Source organism: Orcinus orca, chromosome 4, assembly GCF_937001465.1.
Source record: "Orcinus orca chromosome 4, mOrcOrc1.1, whole genome shotgun sequence".
Classification (NCBI taxonomy): Eukaryota; Metazoa; Chordata; class Mammalia; order Artiodactyla; family Delphinidae; genus Orcinus; species Orcinus orca.
Genome location: NC_064562.1, coordinates 98,207,651 through 98,228,059, shown reverse-complemented (window position 1 = coordinate 98,228,059; position 20,409 = coordinate 98,207,651). Strand labels below are relative to the sequence as shown.

Here is a 20,409-nt window from a genome sequence, read left to right as displayed (position 1 = left end):
TCATTTTAAGTAACATTAAATGAAATAAGTTTTCTTTCCTTTTGCACAGATCCAGCACCAGCCTATTGGGTTGTATAGGCAAAATAAAGCCATTTTCCTCAAACTCATTTGAATCCCAGAAGGGTGAATACAAATCCTACTAAGGTTTTGAAGGAGATGAGCTTCCTTTTTGGCCTTAGAGATTTACTTCACAGCTATTGGGACCACATTTCTCGTTACCTAGTGGTTGGGGAAAATCTTTCCCATTTATAAAAAACTGGCACATTGGAGAGACACATTTAATTTCATTCCATATGTAATTGATAGTTATAACCTATATGCTGCATTATACTAAGTTATGTATCTGAGAGAGAGAGAAAGAGAGAGAGAGAGAGAGAGAGAGAGAAGTAAATATGGGACAGAGACCTGGCCTTAAAAATGATTGCAGGAAGAATACATACATGCATGCTATAACAAATTCCCAATGCAAAGCAGAATATCCTTTATTTACTAAACTATGAAATATAGGCAATACTAAAATAAGGAGTGAGAATGCTGCATAAGAATAATAAAAGTATTGATAATATCCAATATTTATTGAACATTTACTATATACCAAGCACTGTGTGACATACTTTCTCTTATCTCAATATTTTCAGTAATCTTGTCAGAACTATATTATTCCCATTTTAAGGATGAAAAAACAGAGTGATTAATTAATTTGATAACACAGTTAAATAGCTGGAAAAACACTGAAAACCAGATATCTGTTTTCAGAGCACATAGGATGACAATGTAAGGAGGGGTCAAAGTGAAACGCAAAAAAGCAAAACAAAACAAACATTTCCAAAATCTTCATTGGTGACTTCACTGTATGAAACAGTATATCTGTGAAAATTGGGCAAGTCAAATTTCCAAGTTTAACTTTTCCTTTCAAAAGTGTGAGATTAATCACATTTGGTTTACAGCTTGTAGGGTTTCTTGAATTTCAAATGGTTTATCTTGTAAAAGAACTTGGTAAAATTGCTCTGCAGGTGCTAATTTTTTTATCTGTTATTGAAGTTTCCTTTTCCTTTTTTTTTCTTAAAGAGGAGCTAAGTGTTGCTTAAAGTATTTTTAACAGGAAGTTTGGGGAAGCTGGGAGCCACAGTCCTTTGCATTTATTTGCTGTGAGCCTCTCCCCAGTCACAGAGTTTAACACTGAAAGTGATATGGAAAGAAGGAAATACACATGAATGGAGGTGCCAGGGGCAGAGCCACTTCTGCTAGGAAGTTGATATCTGTTTGCCCCTATGAGGAAGCTTCCTTCCCTATTGTATCACCAGCCTTTCTTCACAAAGGGATCAACTTTGAAAGGGAAAAACCAAGTTCAAAATAGGTTCCATATATGAAAAAAGTTAAATTACGGAAGCAATGACTTACAAGGACTTTCTGCCTATTAACATATTCTGTTAGGTTATCAGCATAATATGATTTCAAAGATATAAGATTTTCCTCACTGTATTGTTAACATAATTTTGTTGAAAATCAGATGAAGGACTCTAACCATTTTACAATGGTTAGACTCTAACTTCCTGTGTTTCAGTCCAGGTTCATTTACTAGCAGTGTGACCTTGGTCAAGTTCTTGTTGAGCTTCATTCTTCATCTGCAAAAATGGGGATGTTAATCATACTTATCTCAAATAGTTGTCATGAGTACTAAATGAGATAATATACGTAAAATATTTAAATCAGTATCTGGCACAAACAAAGGGCTTAATAAATGCTGGCTATTATTATTAGGGGCTAGCCATGTTTTTAGAGTCATTAAATTAAATATCATCATTAGTTAGAAAAGGATCAATTGTACATTTCAGGATTAAAATTAATACACTAATAGGCTCCTATAAAGTTTAAAAGTAACAGATTTCACTTCCATATATTCATATATTTATTTCCCATTTTCAGAAAGGATTTGAGGCTATTAACAAAAGTTTTTAAAGGACAAATTCAACAGAACTGAAAATGATTAACCTAATTTTAGAAAGACAAAACCAAAATCGATGATGAGGGTAGGAATTTATAGAAGACCATGGTTAAAGGGAGCTATTGCAATTGAACCAATATTAGCTGAGGCTCCAAAGGGAGACGTGTAATTTAGGCACAGTCTTAGATTAATATTTTGTTAATTCAGATTGAATCCAAATAGATGTAAGAAAAGTGTCAGTTACATTCATGTACAATGTGAATCTAACTCAACCTTATATAATTGATAGAAAATGTCCTATTACATATAGCTATCTTTTTTTTTTTTTTTTTTTGGCGGTACGCGGGCCTCTCACCGTTGTGGCCTCTCCCGTTGCGGAGCACAGGCTCCGGACGCGCAGGCTCAGCGGCCATGGCTCACGCGCCCAGCCGCTCCGCGGCATGTGGGATCTTCCCGGACCGGGGCGCGAACCCGTGTCCCCTGCCTCGGCAGGCGGACTCTCAACCACTGCGCCACCAGGGAAGCCCTGTTTGTAGATTTTTTTTAAAAGGAAGATATAATCAATAGGCCCTACTAATCATCTAGGGGAAAGCTACCAGGAAATTAGCTAAGGAAATATGAAATACCAGCTTAGAGGTGGGGTACTGGTATAGCACAGAGTTACAGCAAAGAAAGTAGAGTCTGACTTCTTGGACCAAATCTCTCTCCTACGTTACAAGCTGAACAACTTGGAAAACTACTTAATCCCTCTGTGTCTCATTTTCCCATCTGTAAGATGGAGATAATAATTGTAACACTCTCACAGGTTTTTGTGGAGAATAAAATTGCTGGTGCTTATAAAGTAGACCGCCTGACACTTAGTGCATATACAATACAAGCAGTATGTGATGTTAGTCAACAACATGGAATGGCTAATTGTTATTTTGGAGAATTCTCCTAATTCCTCTCTTCCTTCATTTACCTCCTGAAAATCTGGCACAGAAGCAGGCTTGTCAATTGTCTGTATTGCAAAGATGATCACAGTATAAAATAATATATTATGAAATTTTAGTATAAAATATAAGAAATTAAATTTAGTTTTAATTTTCATACTTGCTTAAAAATGCTATTCAGTATTTTCATATGTTCTGATGCAGTTTCTAGAGGGTACAGTTTTATGTCCGTTTTGCTGTTATCATTTTGTTTCTTTTTTTAAAATATTCGGGCACTCTCTGGGGTAATTGTCTAAAGAGTTTTTCAACTTTAGGGGAAAAAAGAGAGAGAATATATGCTAATGGAAATTACTTAGAGAAACCTGAGTAAATCTAGTAATTGTGTGCCATCTGTGGTAAGGAAATTAAATAGTGCACTTAACATGATTCAATAATTAAATATGTATTTATTAAATCATTTGTAATAGCTTTAGTATATGACCTCAGGTCTCAAAGGCAACCACATAGTGATTACCCTTGAAGCTTCACTGAAAAGTGAGTTACACAATCAGCTTTGTTTTCTTTTACTGCCTGAGCATGCATTACCTTGAAACCTCATTGTGAAAGAAACTTTTCTGTTACTCACAACTCTTGCACATGATTTCATCACTGCAGTACAACATGGGGTGGGAGTTGTGGCGGGAGGGAGGGCAGAATGTCAAGAAAATTTGACAATAAACAGAAACAGTCAGAAAATTACCTGTGGGAGATGGCAGATGATCAGAGATATTGAGACAGAAGGTAGGCACTCTGTACAGCAGCTGGAGAGGAGAAAAGGTGCATTAGTCAAATGAATTATGAAAGGAATTAAATCAAATTCCAGAGAGGTGCTAACATTTTCTTCATATTATTAGGTTTTTTCGGACTTGAAGATATATTCTTTAGTTGCACCTCTCCTTTTTTGCCACTGTATTACTTAGGGAAAAAAATTGAATTTTAGCATTTGGAGAAGAATACAGAACTTAAGTGGTCAACTTAGGAAATGACATGTTTTATAAACATAGACTGATTTTAACTTGATGAGCTTGAATGATTTACTTTTAAAAGTCAAATTTCACAGATCATGTCCAAATTTGTTTTATAAATCCATGACTTAACACTCAGGATGCATTTTCTTACTTCACAAGCTAGATTTCCTGGGCAATATGGTGAAAATAAAAGTACTACAAAATTTTTAAATGCATTTTAGTGTTCCTCTTCCTGATTTTCTCTAGCTAATTTACAGGGTTTCCTGTTAAGGAATAACAGCTGTAAAATATGCTTTGAAGCTCCAATTTAACCTCTTTATCCTATTTCCTGAAACCAAATGGACGTTTTATGATTCTAACTCCTACTCCCACAGATTGTCCATCTTTCTCTTTATTTTCTACAGTTCAGTGAGGTTTGTATTAAGGGAAATCCTTTGAAAAAGTAGTTTTGAGGAAAAAGTTTCCCTTAAGCTAACACAGTTCTTATTTCTTCTATTTCCAACTTCAACTCTTCTTTCCACTGCATTCTCAAATTTGCAGTTAGGTAATTTTAGCTAAGTCCCTTGCCTGTTACCTACCACTGCCACACTTTACATTCCATTAAATAATGTACCAAATCATTTTGCACCTATGACACAGTTCAATCTGGGTTCTTTAATAATCAAAATAAAGAGATATTTTGGAAAATCAGTGACATATAAGTGAGAGGCATTGAAAACAAATCCAATTTTCTATAATATTGGTTCTGTGTAATTAACATAGAAAATAATATTAACATTGAAATATTGTATAATGTCTAATACCTTGTAGATTTAAAGTAGCAGATTAGCTTTACTCAAGTAATCAATTGTCAAACATCACTTTAGCAGGATAACATTTCTTTTAGTCCATTTGTTCCACCTGCTTCCACATTTTGGTGTTGGAAAACCTCTTTCCAATTAGTGGAAACAGTGAAGCAGCTGTTTGCAATGTCCATAGAGAATTATTTTTGTTGAAAGCAGCTAACTGATTTATATGAAAATTGAAGGTGTGCACACACATACATACACACATTGTATATTTTTTGTTAGTATTAAGAAACTCCACAATTTCTGCACAAAATCTGCCAGGAGTCACAGCTGAAACTACCACCATGTGGTAGAAAGTTCTGGCAACTTCTAACTGAGCAAAATTGCAATTACTAAATTGGGTATATTCTGAGAATTAGAGATTTGTCATTAATTTTCAATTAATTGTATTGTTATCAGAAAGTATTTTCCTAAGTCTACATATATTCACCATCTCTATCCCTGGTCTATATAGCAATTATGTACTGGGATATTTTCAGAAAATTAATTTTGGACTGATTTCGCTGATAACTAACCATAAAGATTTTCTCTATGCTGAAACAAACTCCATCTTTGGTTTTGCCTGAAGTATATTGCTATAGATGATAAAGACGTAACTGAATAGTTGATATTCATTGACTGCTGAGGGTAAAGATGAATTTTTTAGTAAAACTCCAGAGAGCGATTCTTAGGAGGTAAGACTTTTTTTTTTTATTGACATAGGGCCAAAGGTGAATGTTTTGGGGAGCTTAGATAAAACTAGCTTTGCCCCTATTGAATTATATGGTAGAAAGGAGGGCGGAAATGTGTTCCCTACTGGACCATAAGACTCCAACAGTTTCTTTTGCCTGCAAAATTCAAAAATGCCTCGTGGTATAAACCTCAAACTCAGAATATTGTCCTCCTCATTGTACTGAGAAAAATGCATTGAGAGCAAAAGCAATCCGCATTCACATTTATAAAGCTGAGAGGGTTTTGAAATTCATGCCTGAATGAGCATCATATAAGCATTTTTCTGGCTTCTCAAACCAACCTTTCTACTGCTGGGCTGTATTAAAAATTAGAAACTTAAGGGAAATCAAAGGTTTAAATGTAAAGAACATACTTGTGCAAACCCTCTTTTGTCTAGGCCTAATGGAATTTTTAATTTGTTTGCTTGTTTTGTGCTTTTGTAAATCTTTACCTTTTTTATTTTTTAATGTTAAAATAGGTAATTTTAAGCAACATTTTACTTAATGATAACAGCAGGCCCAAATAAATTGGAAAATGTCAGGTTAGATGAAGAACATTAATAAGAATCAACTTTAGCTTGATCTGATTATCTCTACTGTTTGACACTATGAGTTAGAAATCAAAATTACATTTTTAGAAGTACTCTAACTCAGAGCTTGTGCTTTTATATTAAAAATATATTTGTATTTTGCCTAGTGTAAAAGCAATATTCTTAAGCATTCTGAAAGAACATTTGGCCATATAATAACTTTTCTAGTTTTCAACTCTTGTCACATGCTTTAAATAGATGTAATAGTTTCAAAAAAAAGACATCTAGGCGAATGTTTAATCAGCCCTGCACATACAGGAAGTAATAAGGAAAACTGGCAAAAGGAATTTGAGCCTTATTTTTCTTATCTGTATTTAAATAAGTAAAAAGATTAGGATGATAATTCCAACCTTTAGAGCAGTTTGGAAACAAACATATTATATGAACATGATAGATAATAAATGCCAATCTCCTTCTCTTCTGATAAATATGTTGAAATATATTTTTTCTCATCTAAATAGATGACTTCTTACCTCTCTGGATCTACACAGAAAATCAAGCCCATTATCATTTTGTGGGTTCTTATATCTCTCTTTTAATCATTGTGGTCAAAATAAGTCAAGGCAAATAGCAGACAATAAGTTCCACTGACATGGGCAACCATAAGGTCACAGTTTTGTAGCAGATGTAGAATGTATTGATAGATTATTCATCAAAGAAATCAAATAGGAAGATAAAAATGCATTAAGCCATTTTATAAGAAGGTATTAAAGAACTGTGTTCCTATAAGAAAATGCATCAAATTGCTTTTTTATTCAGTATGTCAAATGTCTATTGAAATATGGACCCTTCTCAAAAAAGGCTTATTATACCAGTGTATTTTGGAATTATTTGTTTCTATAGCTAATCTATTATAATCAGCCTGTGTTACACCTAGTGAGATTTTAGACAGAAAAAAAGGAAAAAGAAAAAAAGAATACACAACAAGGCAAAAGAAGAGAAATAAAGAGTAGAGGGGAGGAGAGGAGTTGAGATGACTGACTGATGGGAAAAGAAGGGAAAGGAAAGGAAAATATAATAACACATAAGCTAGTTGAAGAATCACACATTTCTTTTGTAGTTCTACATTAATTTTATGTTAACTAAATTGTTATGGCCAAAATATTAAGTAAGAATACATTTTTTGTCACTTCCCAATGATGCACAGATCAAAAAACTTGAGATATATAACAAATTCCTTTAAAAGGTAGTAATACACTTTCCTTAAATGATATCACAGGAAAATTACCTGTTAGACAGGATTGGGATATCATTTAGTTTGCAGGTAAATGTCACTTTAAAGAAGCCTCTCTGGCCCCCCTGTTCATTTTCTGTCTTGTCACACTAATTTCCTACACAGGATTTATCACTGCCTCATAAGTACTTGTTTATTTTGTTTCTTATGTGTGTCCTACTACTGAATGTAAGCTAATGTGAGGAGAGAGATTGTCTTGCATGGCCTATGGAAGACAATATTTATTGAATGAATGAATAAAATAAATGTATATTTTAAAATTTGACCAAGTGCCTTGTCAATGAAGATATATTTTGCCATGGCACCATATCTGTACCTGAATATACATTGATGGCTGAACTCTCCAGATGTGCAATGAGAACGTTCTTTTAGTTTTCATACCTATTCTTTTTCATAAGGGCAACAGCTCCACTTCATGCCCTGTCTTTTTCTGTCAGAAAATCAGAATGCATAAACTCAGCAAACTACCAGTTGCTTTATTGTGCACACAATTATAATTGGCTATTATGGTTTCAAGTCAGCACTTTATGATAAAATGCCAAGTCCATGATAATTGTATAATACAACCTTACAAAGATGTACTGTGAATACCCAGGCGGTTATTTCCAGTGTGTTTTATAGATTATTGACATAAGTGATATGTCTATCCAATGGAAACAAGTAACATAAACCATGCAATACTTGGTCTCTATCAGTCAAGAATTGCCTTGCAAATATGTATATGATAACATATTTTTCAAGCATGACATAGAAAATCCTTGTGCATCCATTAATTCCACCTCTTCCATTAATTCTTCTAAAATCTCACACTGCCCAGAATCTCTCAACTCACATATAAGTCTTTATTCATGCTTGCATTATATCACTTAATGCATTCTTTTCTAGTAGAGTAAAACTATCAGTATGTGGGTCTTTAATAAAACTAGTCCCCCATCCTATATTATAAATTCTTAAAGGTAGTGACAGCATTAGTTTTATCTTTACCCTTCTCAAACTGCCTACACCCTAGTATAATGCCTCATCTATAGGAGGATCTTTAGAAATAGTTAATTGAAGTATAGATCACATGTGTAAGAACAGACTTCAGTTAATACATAAAATGTCAAAATCTAACAAACTTATTTTAGAATCAAATCTATTAATTATATTCATATGTGCATTCATTAATTTTCACAGATTAATTTTGTGATGTGGTTACAGTTACCAAGATACATAGCTTCTGGCAACAAAAAAGGGTGGGCCTGGAATGGTGGGTGTAATATAATCCATTATATTTTATGCAATTAAACTACTCAAGGCCAGCATTCCACCTGCCATATGTAATTGGTTTCTAAATGTCCAAGAATATTAAAGTAACACCTATTAAAGGCTGATGTTCAGGTTATTTTTACAGTTTCTAGTTAATGTGCAAAACATGTTTAAATTCCCAGATGACCCAATGAAAATATATACTTTGTGTATCTATAATTGGTAATGCAAAATCTACACATTCATGAATATTAGATTACGAGGGTGATATGGGTCTTTAAAACCACTTTAAAGAGAAAGTGTTTTGAGTAAGAAACAGGTTTGAAACATTCTTTGAGTTTTTTTTTAAATAATTCTTTCTGAAAGTTGACTCCTGGTATTTTTACAAGCATATGATTTACTATAGGAGCTTGCAAAGCAAATAACTGAAAAGACAGATTTTGCTGACAAAACACCATTATTGGTTTTATTAGCCAGGAGAGGAGAAAGGGTCATCATTTAAACCTATGGCTCAGCTATGGGTTGTGCACTGAACAACCCCAGGGGCACCATTTACATGAACTACAACAGGAATAGTGCCACTGGATCCATGCAATGCAGTGGCTTTGGTAGGGGAAGTAGGCAGCTATCATGAATAGTGTTATAGTACGATGTGGAGGATTTGTTAAGGAAATTATTATTTTGTGGTCTGTTTGCATAAAATTATTTTTTTAAAAACTGAAAACTATACATAGGATAATTTAGCTGAAGAAACTCTCAAATGAACTATTCCAATACAGTTTCTCAAGGCAAATAGTTGAGTATAAGTGTTGCTTCATAGTGTGTGGGTAAAGCTGTATGTGTGTGTGTGTATTTGTGTTTGTGTGTGTGTAAGTTGTGTATTCCTTTTGTTTACAGTATTGAGGCCTTATAGACAGTGTATGGCTAATAGTTTTACTTAATTAATGTGAGAGTTCATTTAGATAGAAGTGTTTAGAAGTGTGGACGTGTGGTGTGAGAGAGCAGGCCTAGTTGCTGAACAGACTGTAAAAGCCATCTTTGTTTACCTTCTCCTTCTAGGTGTAGTCTGGATCCTGCTAGTTTCCAAAATGCAACTTTAATTCTATCTTTTGGACTATATTTGACATGAGAGATAATTTATATGACTAATGAAAAATTGAGTTAAGTGATAGTTATTTTTTTAAATAACTTAAATGCATTCTGTTTGTAGAATTATAAGGGCTATAATTTAAGCTCAATGGGGGCAAGGACTTTGTTAGCTGTACTCATTCATATATAGCAGGTCCCACATATATGAGGACATATAAACAGTTCTTAGCACGTACTACATAATGGGCACTCAGATTCACTTATTAATTGAATGAAGATACAAGAAATTAAGTAGGTCATCTTTGCTATTCTGAAATTTATGGTATAAAGATTCATTTAACACATACATGTACTATATACACACATAGTGCACGTATGTATATATGTATATGTACATACATAGGTAGACAGATGGATAGACTCAATTAGAAATGGTGAAGGATGCCTATGTAATGCATCTCAGCAGACACCCTACATACATACATACACACACATAAAGTTTATGTAAATGTATTAATTAAAGTTCAGTACTACACACACACATCACCACCACCACCACCACCATCACCACCACCGCTACCACCACCATCAAACAACAACAGTTATACAGTTAAAGCAGTGTGGTCTATTTGATTAGTCACTGTAGTGACAGCAATAAAGAGAGGAGAAAATTAAAATATTGCTTACTTGAAAGTGGGAACAAATAAGGAACTCTCCTAGAGTTGAGGATACATTGATTCCATCCTTGAATATAGGTAAAATGTTGAACAATATATAAGACTTGCAATGATGGCAGTACAAAGTGTAATTACTAACACAAGAGACTTTTATTTCTTACCTCGAATAAATACAATAAAGTTTCTACCCAATAATATTACAGCAATAAAACTATCCATTTACCTGAGTAACTTAAGGCCAGTTTCAACCTTGTTTTACTTAGAAATTAGACAGTTTTAATAATTCCCAGACTTATAACATCAAAGCATGAAACTTTATTTTTTAACCTTTGGCATTTATGAAAATTTGGAAATCTTAATTAACTTGGTGAAAAGGCTGGCTAAGAAGATTATCAGCATGTGATGATTGACAGGATAATGAAAATTTTCTTCTGCAAAATTCTGATATATTTAGCCTGACTTGAGTTTCTTCCTATATCATCAGTTATCTCAGTTTTATTTTTAGTTTAGCTGAATCAATAAAAGGAAAATATTCACCACTGTACTTTGTGAAAAAAAAATCTGATTGGAAAACAAAGGTCACTGAACCTAGACCAAATTATAGTTGTATTGCAAGTGTAAGTGAACTAAGTTCGTCGAAGAAAACATTCCTGATCCTATTCAACATGTTTTCTCCCTTATACCACTGTTTTCCTCACTATCCTTCAACTGCATCTTCACTGTCATGTACCTTCCTCCATATAATGACACTATCCTAGCAGTTTTTAATTCAGGACAGAAGTATGATATCTAGCCTTTTCTTTCCTTTAGTCGTTTACCATCTCACAAATACAAGCAAAGCCTTGAAGCTCTGCCCATTGTATTCTGCATTCCTATGAGATTTGAGCTAGAAGTTTTGTAAATTAGGTATACTTTGGTAGAATTAGAAATTTGAGCCAAAATCTGCAATCACCTGGGACCCTTACATGAAGGTTCTAAATCTACTGAGAACTTACAGCATCTCCTATATAGCACCTGACACACATTGAGGTAATTCTTTCCTTAGCTATTTGTTTTTGCAACTTGTTTCTCCATGATTTTTATATCCCCTACCCAGTTCATAAAAAGATTAGGATATATTTTGAAGCTAAAATCCATGTTTAAAAGAGTACATCACAAATGACTAAAAGTTATAAGGAAATAGCTGAATATCTCTAGTGTAGATTTTTATCCTACATAACTTACAGAGATGAAAATATAGGTCTAGTACTCAGTTAAGACAAAACTGAAGAGAAATTGACACGTTAATTTATGCTTAGTGAGAATATATAAATCTGTACAACATTTAGTGAGATAATTCAAAAATGTGTATTACAGGTAAGTATGTATGATTAATGCCCCAACATTCCAGCTTGAGTCATTTATCCCAAGAAGGAGCTAAGTACTCAAATGTATCTACTACAATGGTATCTACTACACTGCTGTGGATAATTGAACAAAAGAGAGATAATGCCTTCATAAGATCATTGTTAAAGAAATTTTACCCATAACATGAAATATCTAATCTTAAAATTTGCTACAGTTGTATTTATTGACAGAAGAAGAGGTTTTAAACAATTAAAAAAGTAGGATCTCATTTTATTCATTTAGTCAGCCAAAATATTTATTGAATTCTACTTTGTATGAAGCCATATGTTCCATGCCAGGGGATTAAAAAAAAGACAGAGTTCCTGCCTTCATGGAGCTCACAGTTAAATGCAGGGGGCATCTATTACACACACACACACACACACACACACACACACACACACACACTCTTACATAAGTGTGAAACTTGGGCGAGCGCCTGGAAGGATAGTACATGGTGTGTGTGTGCTGTGCTATAGGGGACAGAAGCTGGAGGTCCCCAGGAAAGGAGGAAAGAAGGTGGGAGCAGCAGGGGGAATTCTGGAAGGCTATTCATCTAGATTTTAATAGTAGCTCTCTCTGGGCAGTAGGATTTCTGGTAATTTTCACTCTTGAAAATACTTTCGGTGGTATTTAGTGTTTCAGTCGTGAGCACATATCATATTTATTCAATTTTTCATCTTAAAAACAATTTGGCAAATGAAATGGAGTAACTTGTTAATAAAATCAGAGATAACTGCAGCTGTGTTAATGGTTTTTTTTTAAAAAAAGGAAATGTAACTACACGTAAAAACTATATAAATAGATCCCCAAAGCCCCATTGATACAAACAAAAATAACCTAATTTCTAATCAACATTTCCATTTCAACATTATAAAAACTGACCAAAGATCAGCATGAACAGTGCATTACTGAGAAGATACAAACACATGTCAAAATTAATGGAATCTCTTACTGAGGATTCTCTCATGCAGTGACTGCAAATTTTATAAAAATAGGGCATTTTTATCATTTGAATTTTATTTCAAGGTGTGTGACTGTGTGTGTGTGTGTGTGTGTGTGTGTGTGTGTGTGTGTGTGTGTGTCTGATATGAGTAGTTTAGAGAAGCAGCTTTTAACATGTTATGGACAAATCAAGCTCCACTTCAGCAGTAAGCTTGGGAATAATTGTAGTTGTTAAGTAAGACCTCTTAAGCTCTCTCCAGCATCCAGTGCTGTCTTTCAGAACAAGGAAAACAATGAAAGGACAGGGAAATAATCCGGGATAGGTTTACAAAAGAGGTGTGGATACAGAAGCTAAATTCTTTGCTCTAATGCGGCAGAAGCTGTAACACCCAGCAGTCTTGGTTTAGTAAATTAACAGTAGGATTCTGTCTGCTTTAATGTAAACACAATCCAGGCCTCATTACAGTTGTTCACAGTAACACTAACCGTTTGTTTGAGTAATGCAGGGCTGTATATATTCCCACTGTGAAGTCTGTGTTTGACTAGGATTCACATTGATTTCTACCCACTGATTGTGTGCAAAGATTCTCATCCAAATTGATTGTTTTTATTTCTCCCCTCCCTTCTTTACTTTGCCTTCCGAATGGTAGAACTCAAGGAAGATATTTGTGTTCTTTGGAAAACATTATCTTTCTATGCTACATTTCAAAATAAAATGACCCATTCAGAAAGTATTGTGAGGAATGTAAAGAGCAACAAATATTTCATGCATATTTATTCAGGCTATACGATAAAATCATGCATGGAAAAAGGAAAAAAATGTCTTGATATAAATTGACCAGTTTTGTTTGGCAAGAAATGGGCATGAGCAAGGGGTCTCCACTGGCAGAGGCCCAGGAAATTAGATATATTTACCTCCAATTCATTAAGATGCTGTCAATTGTTTTCCCAAGTGAGCTCATGCAGCCCCTAGGGATTTGTATAACTAACATATACTAAATCCATCACAGCTCAGACACAGACTCTTAATTTCCTTGTTTCCTTTTTAGACATTCTTTGAAGGAATCAACTGTGATCAAAATGGGCTGTGGGAAAAACCTTAATCAAATTAAAGGACTATATACTTTTGAAAAGGCATTTCTGAAGTTTTATTGGTTGGCATAGGTTAATTGTTGTAATAAACAACCCCAGAATTTTAGTGATTTAACTCAATAGACCTTAATGTTTTGCTTATATAATAATTGATTGGCGATGTTCTGGGGGAGACTTTCCACTGGATTCAGAGACACAGGCTCTTTCTATCCTGTAGTTCCAGCTTTCCCTGAGACCTTGGAGTCCTTTCAATTCCTCAAGGAGACAAGGAAAGGAAAAGAAGCATCACCATTTCAAAAATGGATCAGTTTCTGGAAATGGCAGGTATCTCTACGCCCCACATCACATTAGTCAGTCACATGACTATGTTTAATTTCAAGGGAGGTGGGGAAGTATGGTCTAGTCTGGAGCCATGGAAGAGGAAAAAAAAATGGTTGAATGAGCATAATCAGCTTCTATCACAGAAGAAACTTCATTGAGAAAGTTACCTATTTTCTTTAGCAAGTAAACACAAAATAAAAACAAAGCAGCACCCTTCATCTTTGTGAAACCTTAGTGGTTTTGAAATAATACATGTGCCTTGTATTAGAAAACTTACACATCTTTTTTGCCTAATTGATGTTTAGAGGAGAATTATTTTCATTTAAAGATATGAAATACAGAACATTTCCTTTGAATGACCTTTTATGAAGTGAAAAGACTCCTTAATAGTTAATAGTAATGAGCTTTTTGATTTTCTGTAGCAACAAACTATGCTTACAGCTGATTGTATGCAGGTGCCCTTTGGGTATTAATAATAATTTTTACAAATCTCATGTGTTCCACGTGGAAAACAATTTCTAGTTTTACTGATAAAGTTATTCTTGGCACTGCAGAGATTTTGTGATTTTGCACAGTTGCTGTCTGATTATTTCTAATGGCAGAGTAGGTAATAACTTGAAAATTCACACTATAAGCTCTAAAATTCTTAACGTTTAGTTTTATTGTACATAATTTTGCTTACTGTATCATTAAATCTATTTAAGTAATGAAGCAAAACATTTTCTGAAGCATGGTGGGGAAGTATAAGAATACATTAAGAGTAAATGTGTGACTGAATAGTTTGTATGCTTCTTATGTGTTCGTTAAATAAAAACACATTCTTGGATCAAAGATAGACCACCTAGATGTTTAAAGTGATTTCAATCTAGATATTTAAACTGTAAATCATATTTATCATCTTGAGAGATAAGTGGAAATTTTAAATTCTCCCCCATTCCTGGGCTTAGTTTTTCCATGGAATGTAACTTGTAAATACTTGATGTATCTCCATTTTGATGAGTATTGATTACAAACTATTATGTGTAAGCTATCACTTTAGGCCTTGAGAGAAATAGTGTTGAATCAAACTTGCACCTTGATTTTCAAAAAGCTTACATGTAGCAACTGAAATAATATATAAGCATCATAAGCTGCAGTGCAAAGTAGATATGATAATAAGGAAAATGAAGCTAATAATAGGTCAGGAGTTAAGAAGAAGGAAAAGGATGAGGAAGATAAAGGAAAAACATTCAAGAGAAAATGTAAGTTTGACGTGATGGAAATGGAAATAAAGTTATCAGGAAAATGATGTCAAGTATCTTTGCTTAGAATAAGAGGCTTGAGTTAGTAAGGTAAAGCAAATGAGAAACAGAAACTGGAAAACATTTTCAACGGACACTGGAACAAGGCTTAGGAAATGTTAGCATGATGTTTCTGAATATAAGGAGGTGATGGGCTGGCTGGTGAGATCAAGGTGCAACAGCAGAGAATGAATTCACAAGGATGATGTGTTTGGAAATAGTAGAGACTTTGGCTCCCACATTCGGACTTGATTGTTGTCCAGGCTAGAGCTGCTATTTGCGTGGAAGCTGACCATTGTTTGAAATGCTCTGGAGGTTATCAAAACAGACCCTGGAACTCAGATGAGGCTCCTGCACGTATTATCTACTTCACTATCCCTATTCTTATCCTGACATCTAAACCTCCCTCTTCTAAGAGAATTGACAGGCAGAGTTTTAGAGTCAGATCAGGATCAAATTCCAGCTTTATCACAAATTAGCAGTATAATTTGACATTTCTTTTTCTCAACCTAAAATAACTCTTAAGTAAAACTGAGGAGAATTCCTAATTTGCAGGCCTATTGTTAGGAGTAACTGAAATAATATGTGTGTGTGCAGGTAAGAATCTAAAACAATATAAGCACAAAGGAGGTCTGGCATAATGACTCATTCGCTTGCTCCCCTATCCCTTGCTCCCCTGCCTTCACGTAAGGGTCAATTTTCTCCTTCTTTTCTTCCTCCCTTCCTTTTATTTGTAATTACAGAAGAATGGTCATGTATAAAATACATGCTACAGGATTTCTCTGCCTTACATTACAGTATAGCAAAGAAAGACTTTGTGAATCCATAACAATGCTCCTAGGAATAGTATTTAGGATTTAGAAGGAGTTGGATATAAAAAAAAAAGTGCTCAGAGATATAAGAGAGAAAGTTCTCAACCCAGGAAGGACAGACAATGCGATAGAAATCAAGGTCAGGGAATGCAATGAGGCATGGCTTAGGAGAAGCACAGACAGAGGCTTTGCAGACCTTGATGTCCATTTGGGTGGAAGCATGGATTGATGCTTGTCAGTAAAAAAAGCATTAAAACTTTGAAATGCTAATTTCTGCAGTGTAGGTGAATGGCCATTTGACTGAAGAGAGTTCTGTGTTTCAGGAAAAATATACTCCAGAAAAGTGGAGTGGGGTGGAGAACTGTGGAAAATAATATTTTAAGAGTATGTACTTTTTTTTCCCAGGGCACTCTACATGTCACTGAATAAAACAGAATTTTCTTTAATCTTAAAAAAAAAAAAACCTTGCAAGGTAGATATTTATATTTCCATTTTCTTTTCTCCCTGAGCTTCAGTTTCTACATTTGTTAAAAACTAGGATAATGATACCTATGTAATAGGATTACTGAAAAAAAGTAGAGTTGATGACACAAAGCACCTGGTTCAGTGCCTGAAACATATTAGGCTCTCTTCCACAAATGGTACCTCTTATCATTATTCTTTTTATTCCTATTTAAGAAATATAGAATCTGAGTCTCAGGAGGATTTTATAATCCAAGATCATGACATAAATAAATATCAGTCAGTACCAGAATTTAAATCTGTTTGAGTGCAATGTCTGTACTCTTTCCATCTTATGACATTTATTTTTCACTTCCCTCAAAGCATTTAGTCCTTAAAACTATACACTACAGCAATAATACTTAGAGAAAGAATGTGTGTTTTTACTTAATTTCATAGTTACTTTAAATATTCTAGTAGGTACTTTGGCGTTCTGTGACTTTTTTAAACCCTTAAGTTACTAATATTAAACTCAAGCTACATAATAAATAATTTTACTAAAAAATGTTAATCCTATTAATGACGCTGATAATATCTTGTTCTTTTGGGGGCAGCTTATTGAAACGCACTATTCTGTGCCATTTTTCTCTCAAGAGAAATCCAAGAAAAGCAAAAGGTTAACATGAATTTCATGGAATTTTCAGAGAAATTGCCTCACATATAGGACACATTGCATTTAACATCTTGCATAGCATCTGTCCTTAATTTTCAGCTATGAAAAGCCAAATGAAATGGCTATTAGTGTACAAACAGCATTAGGAGAGTGACTTGTTTCTTAATATAGTTCTAGTAAGAGTTGGAAGAAATCCCAACTCTGGCAAAGAGTATAAGAATTTGGAAGAATTTTTGTTTGCTTGTCATTCAGCTGAAATGTTTTGAACCCACTTAGCTAGGATTCACAGTGTTGTATTGTTCTTTGAGTACCAAGCAAATCTATGAGATTTGTTTTGAAGTGGATAATTTATTTCTTAATTATCAGAGGTAGTTAACAGATGAAGAAAAGTAGAAATGTTTCCATTTGCCTATTATTTAATAGAAAATTTCTCTAAAATCTCTAGTCATACAATATAGAGCCCCAGATATGTTTTAAGTTGTGCCTTCCCAAGTATATCAAGATCTAGTTTCTCCATTATTTCACATATTCTAAGTCTAGTGAATTTTAATTAATGTTGTGTTTTGGAAGTTCAGTCTTTGTAAAGGTAGAACTTAACAGAATGTATTTTATTGCACCCACTGAAAATATAAATATTAAAACATCTTTACTAAAATCTTTGTGGAAAATGCTGGAAGTTTTCAGGACATATAGACCAAAAAAGTAATGATGTTTAGCGGATAATATACTAATATTTTTTGACAACCACTTATGAAGTAAATATGTTTAGAATTTCATACAATTATCATTCTTAGTAGATATCAAGTAATTTATCTAGCGCTGTTTTGTGACATGTCTTCCACTGCCATTACTGAAATTCCAAACAGCATTGAGGTTTCGTTGACTTTGGGATAGCCAAAATGCTTGCTAGGATTAGACTTGTATTAATAACTCAGTAATCCCCTTTGACTTTATCCCTTTGTACCAGTCATCTATGAGATTTTTCCTGAGTTCCTCTAATCCTAGAAATGTTATTTGAATTCTCTTTCTAAGTAGTTTTATTTCCCTCTCCTTTTGTACCACAAGTTGTACCTTTGATGTATTTAAATTTAAACTTCTTGTTTTGATGTGGAGGTGAAGGAACATGAATTCCTGAGGCTATGATCTGAAAGACAACAGCCAGCCTAGCAGCAAGAGAAGCTGAGATAACAACAGTGGGCATCCCAAAATGAGCATGCTGTGAAGACACGTGTTCCTAGTTTTATGAACATATTATGGAGCTGACAGATGCTATGATAAATTTGTATAAAGACATTGTCTGCAGCATAATTTTTATGTATTCCCTTTAAAGCTGTAAGTGTGTGTGTCTGTGAGCAAATATGTATTAGCGTACGTGCCATTCTGCCTGCCTCGTTTACTTTCTTTGGGACACAACATTCTGCCACCTTGGCATCCCACAGAATTAAAAAGTTTCTACACATCACTGATATCTGTAACACCTTTTATGTTCGCCATAGAAAAATATGTTGCATTATTCGGTTTTCCTTTGGGGGAAAAATGTAAAACACACACACAGATACACACACCTGTGTTCTTAGATCTTGGCCTAATGTTGAATGTCTACCACATTAAATACATTCAGTGATGTCACAGAGCCAAATGGCTTAGTTGATTGGTAATTCGATTAATTAATCAAAGTAATCTGTTTGACAATCTTTTCACCAGGGTTTCTGATGATGGCATTTTGAATAAACGTTAAAGTAAGCAGCTAACGAGTATGTCTAAGCTTTTTACAAAGTTAATCTAATGCAGTTATTGCACTAGAATCCTCTGGCAAAGTCCCACAGAATGTTCGTGATTTGCCATAAGGAAACCCAGCCCAAGCTTTGCTGACTGTTAAGATAAATGTATCTTTACCAGCCCCAACTCTTAGTGCCTCTCTGCTAAGTCTTGATGAAGGAGCTAAATTAATCCCCCCAAGTACTCTTTAAATTGCCAGCTGAGCTTCCTTGGAACGTTTTCACCAACAGGCATTATGTTTTGTGTGAAGGAAATTCTGCTTTGCATTTGATCAAACACCTTGGTTGTTTGATTGTTGATATAGTATCCTACACTATTCTTTTCAAAATTCTGGAAAAAAGCCCTAGATTTACATTTGTATATCTGTATGTGTATATATGTCCATTTATACATGCACAATAGTCATATATAGTTATATATATGTAAGTATATATTTATTAAAATGTATTATTAAGGGAAACATGGTTCTGTTTGTAGACTCCTTTGAAATTGTAGTTTGCAACCTTTTACAATGTGAGCAAACCTGCTTTGTATCAATGCTGGCTACTTTTTATTGGTATTTTATCATCTTGATTCAATTTCATTATAGAAATGCTTGTATTTCCTGTGGAAATTAAATTAGCCAATTGAACTCTAGGTATAGCAATTCTTTTTTATATATGGATGACTTATTAATGGCCATGATCATTTAATGCCTTTTATAACTTTTAGTTTTATTTTTTTTTTCCTTTTAAAATATGAGAAGTACTCTAGAAAGTTTTCTTACTTTCTAGAGTCAAGTCAAATTATTTATTTTATATGATACTGACTTTGAGCAGCTAAATATAATATCCACCAATGGGGCTTTAGTACATTAGCATATATTAAAAAGTTGAGATGACTTGTAGTGATATAAACATAGGGATATTCTTAGAATGAAAGGGTTTAGGTATGGTCTTTAAAATCCCTGTTTGTTTCTTGTTTTGATGTTCATGCAGTACACTGCACTCAAATTTGATTATTTAAATGTGAAAATCTCCTTTAAAACAGAAGGGAATAATATTTCACTTCAAAATTTTCCAAAATTGGGCTTCGCTGGTGGCGCAGTGGTTGAGAGTCCGCCTGCCAATGCAGGGGATGCTGGTTCATGCCCCGGTCCGGGAAGATCCCACGTGCCGCGGAACGGCTGGGCCCGTGAGCCATGGCCGCTGAGCCTGCGCGTCCGGAGCCTGTGCGGCCACAACAGTGAGAGGCCCGTGTACCGCAAAAAACAAAAACAAAAACAAAAACAAAATTATCCAAAATTCAGGATTAATATTAGAGTTATTTAACTAGATGTTTTAATTATAGCCTTACTTAAACTACAGTTTTCATAATGGGTAACATATGAGATGAAAAACATTGAGAAATGTGTTAATCTT

The 20,409-nt window shown here is 34.2% G+C and overlaps 1 protein-coding gene across 6 annotated transcripts in view; it reads left to right on the top strand.

The window, feature by feature from the left end:
- PCDH7 (protocadherin 7) overlaps positions 1 to 20,409 on the top strand; it is a 409,263-nt gene that overhangs the window by 268,423 nt on the left and 120,431 nt on the right. The window contains exon 3 of one of the 6 annotated variants that reach the window (XM_049708854.1): positions 18,344 to 19,413. The exons of the other annotated variants lie outside the window; for them this stretch is intronic. Within the exon in view, the coding sequence (XP_049564811.1) occupies positions 18,344 to 18,357 (14 nt within the window). The 3' untranslated portion in view covers positions 18,358 to 19,413. Of the gene's footprint in view, positions 1 to 18,343; positions 19,414 to 20,409 lie in introns of those variants that run through there. 6 annotated transcript variants of the gene reach the window in all.